The sequence below is a fragment of the Callithrix jacchus genome, chromosome 1 (genome assembly GCF_049354715.1).
Source record: "Callithrix jacchus isolate 240 chromosome 1, calJac240_pri, whole genome shotgun sequence".
Classification (NCBI taxonomy): Eukaryota; Metazoa; Chordata; class Mammalia; order Primates; family Cebidae; genus Callithrix; species Callithrix jacchus.
This window is the reverse complement of record NC_133502.1, coordinates 180583415-180598276: the sequence shown is the minus strand read 5'-3', so window position 1 is coordinate 180598276 and position 14862 is coordinate 180583415. Positions and strand designations below refer to the sequence as shown.

Below are 14862 nucleotides of genomic sequence, written 5' to 3'. Positions count from 1 at the left end.
GGATCCAGAAAAAGGCCCTTCCTCTGGGTTCAATGCCAGGGTAATCCCCATTCTCTTATTCATCTTTGTCCCTTAGAAACCTTGTCTTTAACCCTTCAGTAACCACACCAAGAGACTTTATCAGACTTGGGTCTCACACAAAACCTACTAAAGACCCTAGTCTCTGACCTTGATTGACACATCATGATAGGACAGGACCAGCTTTGGAGGTTTTTTAGTGGGCCCAGCCCGTAGATAGACTTCATTTTATAGATTGTTGAGCTGAAACCTCTTGTCACTCTCCTTTTTCTTTTCTTTCTTTTTTTTTTTTTTTTGAGATGTAAACCTCTTGTCACTCTCCAACTCTCTCTTACCTGCTGTTTTGGGGCTCCAGCAAAGATATTCCCGGGTATATCTTTGAAAGGAAGGGAACTCTTTCTTTGCAGCTTCCCCAGGTCCCCACACAGAGAGTTCAATTTGCTGGGACTTATCGTCCCCAGAGACGAAACCTTGAGGCATTACAGTGTACAAAGAAGTCTCTCTGGGCCGGGCGCGGTGGCTCATGCCTGTAATCCCAGCACTTTGGGAAGCTGAGGCGGGTGGATCACGAGGTCAAGAGATCGAGACCATCCTGGTCAACATGGTGAAACCCGTCTCTACTAAAAATACAAAAAATTAGCTGGGCATGGTGGTGCATGCCTGTGATCCCAGCTACTCAGGAGGCTGAGGCAGGAGAATTGCCTGAACCCAGCAGGCGGAGGTTGCGGTGAACCGAGATCGCGCCATTGCACTCCAGCCTGGGTAACAAGAGCGAAACTCCGTCTCAAAAAAAAAAAAAGAAGTCTCTCACAGTCTTATATTTTTCATTTCATATTTTATCAGCTCCTTAAGCTAGCATGAATCCCAGGCACAGTAGCTCTAGAAAGCTGTCCCTTCCCTATTTGACAGGTAACAAAATAGATTTAGATTTTTTTTGTGTGTGTGGACTTGGGCACCTTGGAAAAAATAAAACAATTGAAATTAAGTAAATACATTAAGTAAATCAAAGCCACCAATTTCCTTTCCCCTCCCTCTTCCTGTCAGTTAACATGCATGGATGTGCCTCCCAAGTGTGGCTTGCACAGGACCTGACTTTACACATCAGATGTGGGGCTAGGATAGGTTTGTACAGACCTCCCCCCACCATTCATTTTTCTTGTTAATACTTTTTATGCTTTTTAATTTTAAATAAAGGAGCACTTAGAATATAAAGGTCTCCTATGACCAATTAAATCAATGCAGCTTATTGAGTAGGCATTTAGACAGTAGATGGCATTGCCCTCACCCCTAAGGAACCTGTGATATCGTTGGATGGTATTTAGAGTGTCGTGAAAACCCAGACCTGGAAGAGCCAGAAGGCATCTCCTTTCTAACCTCATTTCATGGTGAAGGAAATAAGAGTGCAGATAAGTGAAGAGTTTTTCTCAAATGAGTTCTGAGACACTTTTTAGTAACAGATCCAGGACTGGAACCTCTTGGTTTCCCTGCTCCTGTAATGCTCCTACTGATAATCTACCACTGTCTTCCCTTCTTGTGTGGGGGGAGGGGACAAAGAAGGAGGAAGGGAAAAAAACAGGATATAAAAAATGTGTCTTTTTTATCTTTAGATGGTGCTTTGGAGTGATATAGAATCACTACCCCTGTTTTGCTGTTCTTAGCTCTCCCCAAGTGCGCTACTTCCTTTTTTGTTTCTGAGACTCGCGTGTGAACCTTGCCCATTCCTTCTGGTTCTTTGCAAGTGGAAGGGGATGGTTTCAGGACTTGTGCGCTAAGAATGAGAGCGTTCTGCTTTGGTGCTCCTGTGGCCCTGGAACTCTGCCCTGTTAGCAGTGCTTTTTGGCAGAGCAGCAAGACTTTATCAGCCAGTGGGAACAGATATTTCTGTTCTACAAATGAGCCCAGATTTATAGACTCAGAGTTCAAAGAAATTAGATGAGAGATCACCAAGCAAAGCTGTCTACGGTGAGGGAAAGAAACACTGTTGGACTGGTTAATAATGAAAGCCACTGCACAGAGCACTCATGTAGTTCGAAAGCTGTCCTTTGAGAGGTACCGTTACTCTCCTCAGCTTTACAGAGGCCGACATAGAAGCTCCCACCTTGTCTGGAGGCTCCCAGCTGGGAAGTGCTAGGACTGGGATTCAAACCTGGGCACAGAGAATCCAGAATCTGCATGTCTCAGCTGTAGTACAAGGCAGAGGATTAGGTTCTCAGGAAGCAGATGTTGAATTGGAGTTGGGTTGCAGTATATTTATTAGGGATCACCCCCTGTGAAAGAAATGGGAAGGAAGAAGGACTGCTGGGGGAGACAGCAGCCTGCAGTGCAGGGCTGGCAATGTCTCTGTCAGCCCAGGGGATGTCTGCAGCAGGGGGATCACTGCAGCAGGGTTACCCAGAAGAGTTGTCTTGCATCAGCCAAACGCCTGGACCTTTGTACCCCTGCCTCACTAAGTCACCATATGCAGGTGGCTCCAGGAAGGCTGTGACCTCAGTGAGATAGCCATCTGCAGTGGAGGCTGAGCTGAACACACTGATAGCTGGAGGCTCTCCCGTAGCCAGGCAGCAGGTTCTTCCTGGAAGAGGAGCTGCCATTGCTCTCCTTGTCTACCCTGCCTGCCCTTCATCTGCTGTGATACTATTACTAGATGGCTAAGCTCCAGCATGCTGGAAGTTAATTCTTCATTCTCCTGAAGCGGCAGATTTGTACAACCTTTCAACATGATCAGATAAGGGCTTACAGAGGAGAAAAACTTGGCTCTTAATTTTTTTTTTTTTACAGTGAATACCAACTCTTAAACTACAGTTGACCCTTAAACAACATGGTGTTGGGATACCCACCCCCCACATAGTCAAAAATGTACGTAACTTTTGACTCCCCAAGGTTAACTACTAGTAGCTTTACTGATAACATAGTTGATTAACACATATTTTGTAGGTTATATGTATTGTATACTGTATTCTTACAATAAAATATGCTAGAGAAAAGAATATGTTATTAAGAAAATCATAAGGAAGTGAAAAATATTTACTGTTCATTAAGTGGAAGTAGATACTCATAAAGGTCTTTATCCTCATTGTCTTCGTGTTGAGTAGAGTAAGGAGGAGAAGGTGGTCTTGCTGTCTCACGGGTGGCAGAGGTGGAAGGAAATCTGAATATAAGTGGACTTGTGTGGTTCAAACTCATGTTGTTCAAGGTCCAACTGCACTGTGTTCTTCACTGCCCACTTATGTATCACTGTGTCTCTGTGTCTTCTCAGCTATCCCGTGTTGCTCAATTCTACTTCTACAATTCTGCTGCGTACATTTCAGGAGCTTCTCCTCCAGAAGCCCAGTGGGGCCTCCCTTCCTGAGGGAGAGCTTAGAAGCCTCATGGGATCAAGAGCAATTATAGCCTCCACCTCTGCAGTTCGTCTCATTCTCTCTTTCCTTTGACATCCATTCCAGATTCTGCTCACCCTTAGCTGTGAGCTCTGCTGGCTCCAATGGCTCCCATAGTGGCAAGACCCAGCATTTCATCCCTGGCAGGCCTGAGCCCCTCATCACCATGCCCTTCTTAGGCCAGGGTTGCTATGTCTTAATTCACAGTCAAAATTGAGCAAGGGAGTATCCAGGGGTACTCAGGCTTCGTAAAATTTCTCTCTACTTCCATTTGTAACAGCAGCCTCCCTTTCTTATGAGCAGAACCAATTTGGCAAGATGGTGACTATTCTTTTTGCTTACTGGTCCCTGGACCAGGAGCCCAAAGTGCCAAGGTAGTAGCCATAGCTTATAATGCAGTGAGATTCCTGCTCTGTCCCCAGGCAAAAGAGTGAGGATCCAGACTTGACCTTTGCAGACCAGAATCTCTAACTCTGCAAAGCACAGAGTTCTGGAAAGGGGATGCTTGAAGTCTGCCATGGGATATCAGGAATTACGGCGTGTAGAGGACACTCCTGCTTCCTCCCCTTGACTCCCAGACCCAAGTATTCTTTCTATTAGGGGAGACCACCATAAAAAGGTCTTTGATTCAGTGCATACACTGCATACTGGAAAATGGTACCCCATCTTTGCAGAGTAGTACATCCAAGCTGGTGCTTCAGCTGTGCCTTCAGCAGTCTAGACCACAACTGCTGGGTGGTCATATGTGATGTGACCAATGGATTCCATAATCACGGGCCTACTACAGAAAGTGGGCTCCTTGATTCGATATAATATCATGTAAGATCCAGTGCTGGAGGTTCAAAGATTCAAGCCCTTGGAGGGTGGTGCTGACTCAGGCCCTGTGAGCCCGAAGGGCAAACCTTTAGTTGGCAGGTAGAAGGGGTCGATTAACTTGCACCAGGTTGATGGTTGGGCTCCTTGAGGAATAGTGCCATTTTGGGAACTTGACAATGGTCTCTGTCATTGGTAGATGGGATTTTTTTGGTATTAGCAACTAGATCAGCTTTAATAAGTAAGTCCATGCTGTTGGGCCCATTTCTGCCACTGTGGCCACTTTATTCATGGGTCTATTGTGCTAACAATGGGATGGCTGATGTCAACTGGTTGAGTCACTTTTCTGCTTGGTTGTTTAATGCCCTTTCCATGGTGGGTGATGACACATGACACAAAGTTTCCCACCCTTCGTGTCCCCTCCCCATGTGCCCACATACTTGTCTGTATGTCATACTTTCTTGTCCTGACTTGCCAATCTTTTACCTTCTAGGACTTGACAATCTGAGCAGACCACTTACTGCTGCTCACGAGTCTTCCCTTGAGCTGCTCCTTTTCCCATTTAAGGGCACTGCTTGGAGCCCTACTTCTTGGGAGGCATTTCCCTCACAGCTGTCTTTTCTGTCACCCTAAGTGAGCTCATAATGCAGCTGCCATGGATTTTTGGCTTTTACCCACATGCCAGAGTGACCTGTCTGTAAACCAAGCTTGGACATTTTCCCTTCCTCCATATGCTTACGTAGGATTCCCCCAGGCAACCACAGGCATGAGTTAAGGGAGGGACGCTGGGACTACTGCAGTGGGTGTTGTATGTTATAAGAAAGGGCAGGAGAATTTGCCCTAAGTCAGAACTCTGAGTGTACATTGTTGTCTATTTCATGGAAATATGAACTGTTTCTGAGTCTTGTTTTTGACTGGGATAGAAAAAAAGCTATTCACTACATCAGTGGTTTTGTATGACCTGAGGCCATATTTTTCTGCTCTAGCAAAGATGCCACATCTGACACCATAGTGGCAAACAGGACTCCCTGCCTGACTGAGCTCGCAGAGGTCTGCAGTTCTCTGAGATTCATCTGGTTTCTGCAGGGGTCAGGCTGGTAAATGAAACAGACAGAAAGTGGGACCACTGCCCCCTGTATCCTTTAGATTCTTCAAGGCAGCACTAATCTCTGCCATTGTGCTGGGATGCAACATTGGTTTTTAATGCAGCACTGGGGGTGGAGGAGGCAGTGCAGAAGCAGGGTATATCAGAGACTTCCATTTGGCCTTTCCTACTCTGGTATATCTTACCCCACAGACCAAGGACCTAATGTGGTGGTTGTAGAAATTGTCAAATACGGTAAGTCCTCATTTAGCATTGGTGATAGGTTCCTGGAAATTACAACTTGAAGCAAAACATGTATAACAAAACTCATGTTACCCTAGGCTAATTGAAATAGCAAGAGTTAAATTCCTACAGGAAAGCATCACCAAACTTCTAAATAAAAACCAAAATACTTCTGATGTTAAACATCGAAGTAAATGTGAGCCAGACATACATTTAAGAAAGATTAATAGAAACAAGATACTTATTTTCCTGCTTATTCCATTTCAGGGCCTTGGGTGGCTGGCACCTATCCCAGCAGCTTAGGGTACCAGGCATAAACCAACCCTGAACAGGATGCCATCCCATCGCAGGGCACATGTATACACACCCGCTCAGACTGGGACAATTTAGATCTGCAAGTTCACCTAACATGCATGTTTTGGGATGTAGGAGGTACACGGAGAAGACCTATGCAGACATGGGGAGAGCATGCAGGCCCCACATAGACAGTGGACAGTGGCCCCAGCTGGGAATGGATTTCTTTTCCTCTCATGGATGTTAATGAAATGTGTTGAACAAAACATTATTTGAGGACCTGCTGTATGTTGGTCTCAATTAGACATGAGCAGATGGGTCTGTGGACCCAGTGGATGGACCCACTGTAAACTAGACCTTGGCCAGGGCTCCATTTATTACCTGCTCCCCATGTACCCCCATTCTGAATGGGGGCATGATGAAGCCTCAGGTCTCTGAGAATCAGTGTCAGCTCTGAGAAGTGGCTCTCCACAGCTGACACTGACCCTGTGTGAGCTGACGGCTGGAGGCCACATGCTGACTGTCCTCCTACAGCTGAGCAGCGGGTCTTCCTGAGGGGAGCTAAGCAGGCGCCTCTGTGTCTCCCACCCTCTTTTGTCCTCAGCTGTTGATACTGTTGCTGTATTGCTAAGATACAGAATACTCGTATTCATTCCTTCCTCTTCCCCTAGTATTCTTTCTGGTACAACCTTTCAACATTATAAGTTAGGGTCTGTAAGGGAAACACTTGAATTTAAAAAAAAATGTGAATAACAAGTGATGTTAAACTGTGGTGTAATTTATTATTAGCAGACTTAGGTAAGGCACAGTGGTAGACTCTAGAAATACAGAGACCCCTTGCTCTTAGGAATTTACGGTCAAGCTGGGGATTTGGAATATCCTGCGTATGAAAATAAAGTTGCGTAGGCTAAACAAGAATGTTCTGGAGTGAGATTTCTTGGGCTTGAACCCCAGGTCACCCATGTCCCATCTGTGTGCCTTGGGGCATCTTATTCAGCCCCCTCACCGTTAGTCTTCTCATTTGTCAAATGGGGATAGTAATGAGAGTACCATATTTATGATACAGCGATCGCGCACTAAGTGCTAGCTGCTTGTGTATTATAATTATTGCTGTTTAGAGCAGCAGTAGCATGTCCCCACTGAATATTGTGGGTGGTGAGTTTCTCAGGGATTCCAGCAAGGGGCAAGGAGGAAGGCTTATGGGGCAGGCAGGCTCTGAAGAGTTATCTTTTGTATGAATATGTGCATTTCTCTTTAAAAGCAGGTACTGGGCCAGGCGTTGTAGCTCACACCTGTAACCCAGCTCTTTGAGAGGCCAAGGCGGGAGGATTACTTGAGGCCAGGAGTTCAAAAGTAGCTGGGTCAATATAGTTAGACCCCCATCTCTACAAAATTTTTTTTTTTAATTTGCAGGGTGTGGTGGCATGTGCCTGTAGTCCCAGCTACTTGGGAGGCTGTGGAGGGAGGATCTTTTGAGCCCAGGAGGTTGAGATTGAAGTGAGCTGTGATCACACCACTGCACTCTGGCCTAGGCGACAGAGTGAGACTCTCATCTCAACAAATGAATGAATGAAGGTACCAAAAGAGATGCAATATCGACAGATGGGAGTTTTGTAGATTTTTATCCCTGTTTGCACTGAGGAGTTTTCCATGTCCACCTCTCAAAGATTCTGTTAATGCTGATAGAAGCAATAAGGAGGATTTCCTTTCCTTTTCTTCTCATTGGTTCAAGTTCAGATAAAATTATGTCTCCTATAATGGACATGGATATTTTCCACTGTATACACACATTCTCATATTTCTCACACATGGAAGGACATTGTTTTCTTTCCAAAAAATTGGGGAATTGGGCAATGAAGGATAATAAAATGTTAAGAGGTCACCAGGTGAACTTACACAAAGCTCTACTGATAGTCATTTGGGGTAAATGTCTTGATTATTAATAATTGATGTCTCCAAGACACCAGAAACTATTAGTTCTTTCCTGAGCCTTCAAAGATAAGTTAAATTTCATGCTATAGATTTTGTGTTGTGTTTTATAGCATTTTAATTTTGAAAATTATTAATCCATGTATGTTAAGTGTGGTGCCTTAAAACAGGAAATTAGATTTAAAATATCACAGCTTTATGAGATAAAGGATCATTTATAGAGCTCAGTAAAGATTTGCCTATTACTGCGATTGAGTTTGATTCAGATCTTTGTAAAGTGTGGGCAGGGAAAATTGTAGGGTATTTTTCCTGCTTCTAATAGTCAGATGAAAAATAGAGGCTTTGAAATTCTATAGCAACTAATGACATTAGAATGTTCCTATCTATTTTCTAAGGCAGTCCTGGCTCAGTTAGAGAACATAGAAATGATAACTCTGCTTTAAAATGTAAGTTCTGAGCAGTTATATCTGAAGGTATTTCTCTCTCAACAGGTGCGTTTAGGTCTCTGATGGCACTTGCATTTTTTGAAATGCAGCTGTACTTTAACATAGTGTCTGCCATTTTGCGTGGTTGCCTCAAAGATATTTGGGTACAAGTAGCAGCTATGAGAAACCATCAAGGTTGTCTTGGAAGGGAAAACAGGCTCTTGTTTTAGTGCTCTGGGTTATGGTTTAAAAGCGGGACTTGCCATGCTCCACTCTTTAGCATAGCAAGTCCTGTCTTTTAGCAAGAAACCCCCAGATTTCTCATTGTACCCTACCCCTGTAATGCCAATTACATTGATTAATGAATTGACTACAAGTGTTTATGGATTTCCTGTTGCATGTCTGATTAATGCACAGTGTTATGTGCCCTTGACTGTGAGGAGAGAATACTGTTCCTGGTGATTTGCATAGAGGAGGGCCATGAGATTATTGTGAGCTGCAGTCCTCCAGGAGGTATGCTTCAGCCAGGTCTTCTGCACTAATGGGAATCCTAGATCTGGTCAGAACCCACGTTCCTGGGACAAGTCTGGTTTTCAGGATGCGGAGATGGAGTCAAGGGTGAGCTGAGAGACCACATCCTCCCGGGGTGACACTGAAATCATTGGCCAGGTGGACTGTGCAAGCAAGGCACAAGTCCACAGGACTGGATCAATGGTTCTGAACATTTTATTTGAGGATGCTCCATGAACACTCTGGGATGATTGTGGAATGAGTGTGCTGGGTGCTGTTCCAGGTACTAGGGATCTGGGCCTGCACAAGCCAAATCCCTGCCCTCATGGCGATGATAGTTTTGTGAACACATAAATAGCGCAGGCAATTTCAGAACCCGAGGCAAAGACCTCAGGGTTGGTCAGAGAGGGACAATTGAGGCAGAGGCTCCTAGATAAAACAGAAGATGAAGGAACATTCCAGAGGGGTTGACTCCTTGGCACGTCACTAAATTGTTGGAGATGAGCCTCAGGCATTTATTACATGGTATCTGTGGGCTCAGTCATGGGAAGAAAAAGCATTGTTAAGGGCCCTGACCCTTCGCAGACAAGATTGGAGCTAGACTTTGAGGGAAGCAAAGACTTTCAGTAAACAGAGAAGCTGTGGGGAAGCAGTGGTGGGGGTGGGCCAGAGAAACTCAGCCTGGGAAGGATCCAGGGTGGGGCGGGTTCTGTGTGCTCGGGAACCATAGTGAACAGTCCAGGTGGTGTGTAAGCTTTGGTATAGGAGGGTAGTGGCTGAATTTGGAATGCCTTGGTTGCAGGCTGAAGTTAGATTTTAACTAGTGCATAGTCAATAGCAAGGCATTTTGAGCAACACCCTGCTGGTACAGTTACTTGCCAGGTAGATGTATTGCTTCCTAACGGCAGGTGTTTGAATATACTTATATCATAGCTGTAGGTTATAGGCAAGTTGATAGTGATGTCAGAATTTGCATTTTTCTTTTTTTTTTTTTTAAAGTATGTTTATGTAGAGGAGAGGGATACGTGAATTAGGATGGCAACATGTGGATAATTGCTAAAGCTGGCTAACAAAAGTTTATTGTATAGTGTATTCTCTCTACTCTTGGGTATGTTTGAACATTTCCATAATAAAGAGTTAAATTAAAAATAATACAACTGGTTTCACAACAGTGTGAATCTACTTAATACCACTGAACTGCATGTTTAAAAATGGTTAAGATGGTAATTGTTTTATGCGTTTTTTTAAACAATTTTAACAAATGGTTAGGATGGTAAATATTATGTTACAAATATTTTACCACAATTAAAAAAGTAATATATCTTACCTACAAAGGGGGTAATATCAAACCCTGCCCAGCAGCCACAGAACCTACTGCTGAGGCCTCTTGAGACACATATCCATGAAGTAAAATGTGAGAAGAAATCCTAGGCTCCTGTTGTGGTCCTGAAAGGGATATTCTGGCAAAATATTAGAACTAGACCTATTTCTTTGCTTGTTTTCTAAGAGGAAGCCTGAATAGTAGGACCTTTTCGAAGCGTTAGAAATATGTTCTCTTCTAGCATTTGTCAGCCGCTTATATAATGCTATAATCCTTAGTTTCTTCAGCCACAAATAGGAATAATAGTATTTATACCTTTTAGTAGTTACAGAGTTTAAGTGAGATAATGATTATTTTAAAATCTAGCACCATTTTTTCTCTCCATACTTCTGAAGATTCTTCTTCAGAACTAGGTTTGCCTAGATGACAGGTTGATAGGTGCAGCAAGCCGCCATGGCACACATGTAACTATGTAACAAACCTGCATCCTGTTCTGCACGTTTACTGTATCCCAGAACTTAAAGTTAAAAAAAAGAAGAAGAAGAAGAACTAGGTTTGCAGAGCACAGGGGATCTTTGAACAATGCAGGGGGTTGGAGGTGCTCACCCTCGCACAGCCAGAAACCCACATATAACTTTTAACTCCCCACAAACTTAACTGCTGATAATCTTCTGTTCTACTGTTGACCAGAAGCCTTTCTGATAACAAAAACAGTCAGTTAGGTGGGCGCCATGGTGCATGCCTCTTATCCCAGTTCCTTGGGAGGCTAAAGAGGGAAGGTTAAGCCCAGGAGTTAGAGACCAGCCCTGGTCCCCCCACAAATCCCCCCAAAAAGCAAAGCAGAGCAAAGCAGTTGATTAACACATATTTTGTATATATATTATATACTGTATTCTTTATATATATATATTATATACTGTATTCTTTATATATATATATTATATACTGTATTCTTTATATATATATATTATATACTGTATTCTTTTTTATTATATATTATATACTGTATTCTTTTTTTTTTTTTTTGAGACAGAGTCTTGCTCTGTCGCCAGGCTGGAGTGCAGTGGCGCAATCTTGGCTCACTGCAACCTCTGCCTCCAGGGTTCAAGTGATTCTTCTGCCTCAGCCTCCTGAGTAGCTGGGACAACAGGCACGCACTACCATGCCCAGCTAATTTTTGTATATTCAGTAGAGACAGGGTTCGCCATGTTGGCCAGGATGGTCTTGATCTCTTGACCTGGTGATCTACCTCCCAAAGTACCACCTCAGCCTCCCAAAGATCTGGGATTATAGGCGTGCACCATATATACTGTATTCTTACAATAAAATAAGCCAGAGGGAAAAAAAAGTTATTAAGAAAATCATAAGGAAGAGAAAATACATCTACTATTCATTCAGCGGAAGTGGATCCTCATAAAAGTGTTCATCCGCATTGTCTTTATATAGAGGAGGAAGAAGGAGGGGTTGGTCTTGCTGCTTCTGGAGTAGCAGAGGCAGAAGAAAATGTGAGTATAAGTGGACCCATGCATTTCAAACCTGCATTGTTGAAGGGTCAGCTGTAAATGGCTTCTTTCTTTATTTTTATTTTTTCAAATGGCAAGAGCCAGAATAAATGGCTCCTTTAATGAGTAGGTACCACTGATACGTTAATAACTATTCCTGTGTAGACAAGCATGGCTAAGTAGCTAACAAAGACTATTTCTCAATATCATGTTGTCTTCTAAAATTAAAAAGATTAAGTAGCCACTATGCTACAGCAAATTTTGCAAAAGGCAAAAGAGCTCACAATTTTAGGTTTTTAATACTGTGATTTTACTTTTTGACTGTTGTATTTACAGAAATGATATTCCCAGCTCACATTTTTAAAAGCTGTAAACCTAAAAATTACCTAAACCAGTCCTTGTTTTAATGGACACAGACTGTGACCTCTTCAGACAGTTTTTGCAGCACTGGACCTTGGAGCATACTCTCTTTGTGGAACAGGAGTCTCTGAGGCCCAGGGAGGGCCAGCCATACCAACTAAGAGAGGAACCAGGGGCCATCCCCTGTGTCCTGATTCCTCGTTGACTGCTTTCCCCACTGCCCCAGTAGAATTAACGAGGTTTTCTTGTACCTGTTCCAGTAGGGAGAAGACCAATTTCATGCGTAATTCTTCATGACTGCCCATAGCATTTTAATTGCCTGTTATTGTGTCAAAATATTGTCCTCCTGACAGTTAAGATAATGTAAATAGAAAGCAAGAGGAGACAGAAAATTGAATAACTTTGCAAGAAAATAAGAATGCCTTTGAAATATCTTAAAGACTGACTTAACATCATCTGAATAACAGTTTGATCTCTTGCATTGTCAGGTGTGATTATTTAGTGGGAGGTAGTGATTTCTTTGAGACAGATTCTATTTAGAATGAAGTTTCTCTGAGTTTTATGCAGCCTTGGAAAGAGCTCAAGATCCTGCCTGTCCACATTCCCTCCTTTTCCCCTCTCCCCATTGCGTAAATGACCCTGCTCTGCTACTTTAGGAACACATCACATGGCTTGAGACTTCTGACTCTTCTCATCTCCACATCTGCAGATACCCTGGAGGCCTTATGTTAGATGGCAGAGTTACCCTTGACTCTAAAGTCTTCTGTTCATACACTTAATAAAAGAAACAAAAAAGAGGCCGGGCGCAGTGGCTCAAGCCTGTAATCCCAGCACTTTGGGAGGCCGAGGCGGGTGGATCATGAGGTCAAGAGATGGAGACCATCCTGATCAAAATGGTGAAACCCCGTCTCTACTAAAAATACAAAAAATTAGCTGGGCACGGTGGTGCGTGCCTGTAATCCCAGCTACTCAGGAGACTGAGGCAGGAGAATTGCCTGAACCCAGGAGGTGGAGGTTGCAGTGAGCCAAGATTGCGCCGTTGCACTCCAGCCTGGGTAACAAGAGCGAAACTCAAAAAAAAAAAAAAAAGAAACAAAAAAGAAGTTAAAAGTAACAAAAGACACACCAGCGTTAGTCAGTCATGGAAAGCGACCTGACCTCTTTGAGAACTTGCAGCAAGGGAAGTTATCACAGAAGATTACAAGACTCATTATCTCAGATTATTTCCACATCATTCACTTAATACCAGCCCGAAGTGGAGCAGTACAAAATTTGGGGGAAAGTTTGACCCAAGAGTGTCATACCAAACCAAGTTTAATTATATAGAAAGATAGTAGTATTCTAAAAAAAAAAGAAAGAAAAGAAAAAGAAAAAGAAAAAAAATCCATGAACTCAAGGAAAGGCCCTTGAGTCTTTCTTTAAAAAACCATCCAGTGACACAATGCAGTGAGTCAAGGGATCAACAAAGTCAGTTCATTCATTCAGCAAATACTTATTGACTGCCTGTTATGTGCCAAACCCTGTTTGAGACACTGGGGATGTAACGGTTCATTAGCTTACGTTCTGATGAGAAATGGTGAAGTGAGTGGTCTGTTTAAATAAACAGCCAAGGCCAAGTAATTGTCAGGAATAATATTTCAGAAGGTAAATACAGTCATGCATCGTTAGGCTATTCCGTCAGTGGGCAAACATATATTTACAGAACCCTAAATGGAAGAGCCCACTGCACACCAAGGCTATATGGTGCAGCCTATCACTCTTAAGCGACCAGCTTCCACAGCATGGTACCATACTGAGTACTATAGGCAGTATGAGAAAATGGGAAGTATTTATGTATCTAAACATACCTAAACATAGAAAACGTATAATTAAAATACTGTATAAAAGGGAAAAAATTGAACTGTGTGCAGTGGCTCACACCTGTAATCCCAGTACTTGGGAGGCTGAGGTGAGAAGATTGCCCAAGGCCAGGGATTCAAAACCAGCCTGGGCAACGTAGTAAGACCCTGCGTCTATAAAAAACAAACCAAAAAGAAAGATAAAAAAATGGTGCACCTGAACAGGAACTTCACCGGCCTCCCAAGCTGCTCTGGGTGAGCGAGCGAGCAGTGGTGAGTGTGAGGGTGGAGGATATTACTGTGCACGGCTGTGGACTTTGCAGTCTACACTAAATCTCTAAAAACACTTTTTCTTCCGGAATAAATTAACCTTAATTACAACTGTACAAAAGAATTTTCTTTATATTCTTATTCTGTAAAGGGTTTTTTTTTTTTTTGGTGGGATGGGTCTTGCTCTGCTAGGTTAGAGTCTCCTAGGCTGGAGTGCAGTGGCGTAAACTTGGCTAATTGCAACCTCCACCTCCCGGGTTCAAGCGATTGTTCTGCCTCAGCCTCCTGAGTATTTGGAACTACAGGCATGTGCCACCATACCAGGCCAATTTTTTGTAGTTTTAGTAGAGATAGGGTTTCACTGTGTTAGCCAAGGTGGTCTTGGTCTCCTGACCTCGTGATCCATCCACCCTGGCCTCCCAAAGTGCTGGGATTACAGGTGTGAGCCACCATGCCCGGCTGCTTTTTTTCTATTTTTTAATTGATTTTTATTTTTACTTTTTAGACTTTTTTTGCTAAAACCAAAGACACAAATGCACACATTAGCCTAGGCCTACACAGGGTCAGGATCAGCCGTATCAGTGTCTTCCACCTTCACCTTTTGTCCCAGTAGAAGGTCTTCAGGGCCAGTAATGCACAGAGCTGTCACCTCCCATGATAACAGTGCCTTCTTCTGGATCCCTCCTGAAGGACCTGACTGAGGCTGTTTTACAGTTAACTTTTTTTTAATAAGTAGAAGGAGTACACCCTAAAAAATAATTAAAAGTATAGTAGAGTAAATCCATAAACAAGCTAACAGTCATTATCATTATCAAGCACTCTGTACTGTACGTAATTGTATGTGCTATGCTTCTATGTGACAGTCAGTGCAGTGGGTT

At 43.2% G+C, this 14862-nt stretch overlaps 1 protein-coding gene across 7 annotated transcripts in view; it reads left to right on the top strand.

The window, feature by feature from the left end:
- MED27 (mediator complex subunit 27) overlaps positions 1–14862 on the top strand; it is a 218023-nt gene that overhangs the window by 76808 nt on the left and 126353 nt on the right. The window contains exon 4 of one of the 7 annotated variants that reach the window (XR_013527232.1): positions 7243–7404. The exons of 5 other annotated variants lie outside the window; for them this stretch is intronic. Coding sequence is in view for 1 of the 2 variants with exons in the window: in XM_054237323.2 (XP_054093298.1) it covers positions 7243–7330 (88 nt within the window). In the remaining variant the exon portion in view is untranslated. Of the gene's footprint in view, positions 1–7242; positions 7426–14862 lie in introns of those variants that run through there. One more of the 7 variants, XM_054237323.2, reaches the window with a different exon arrangement.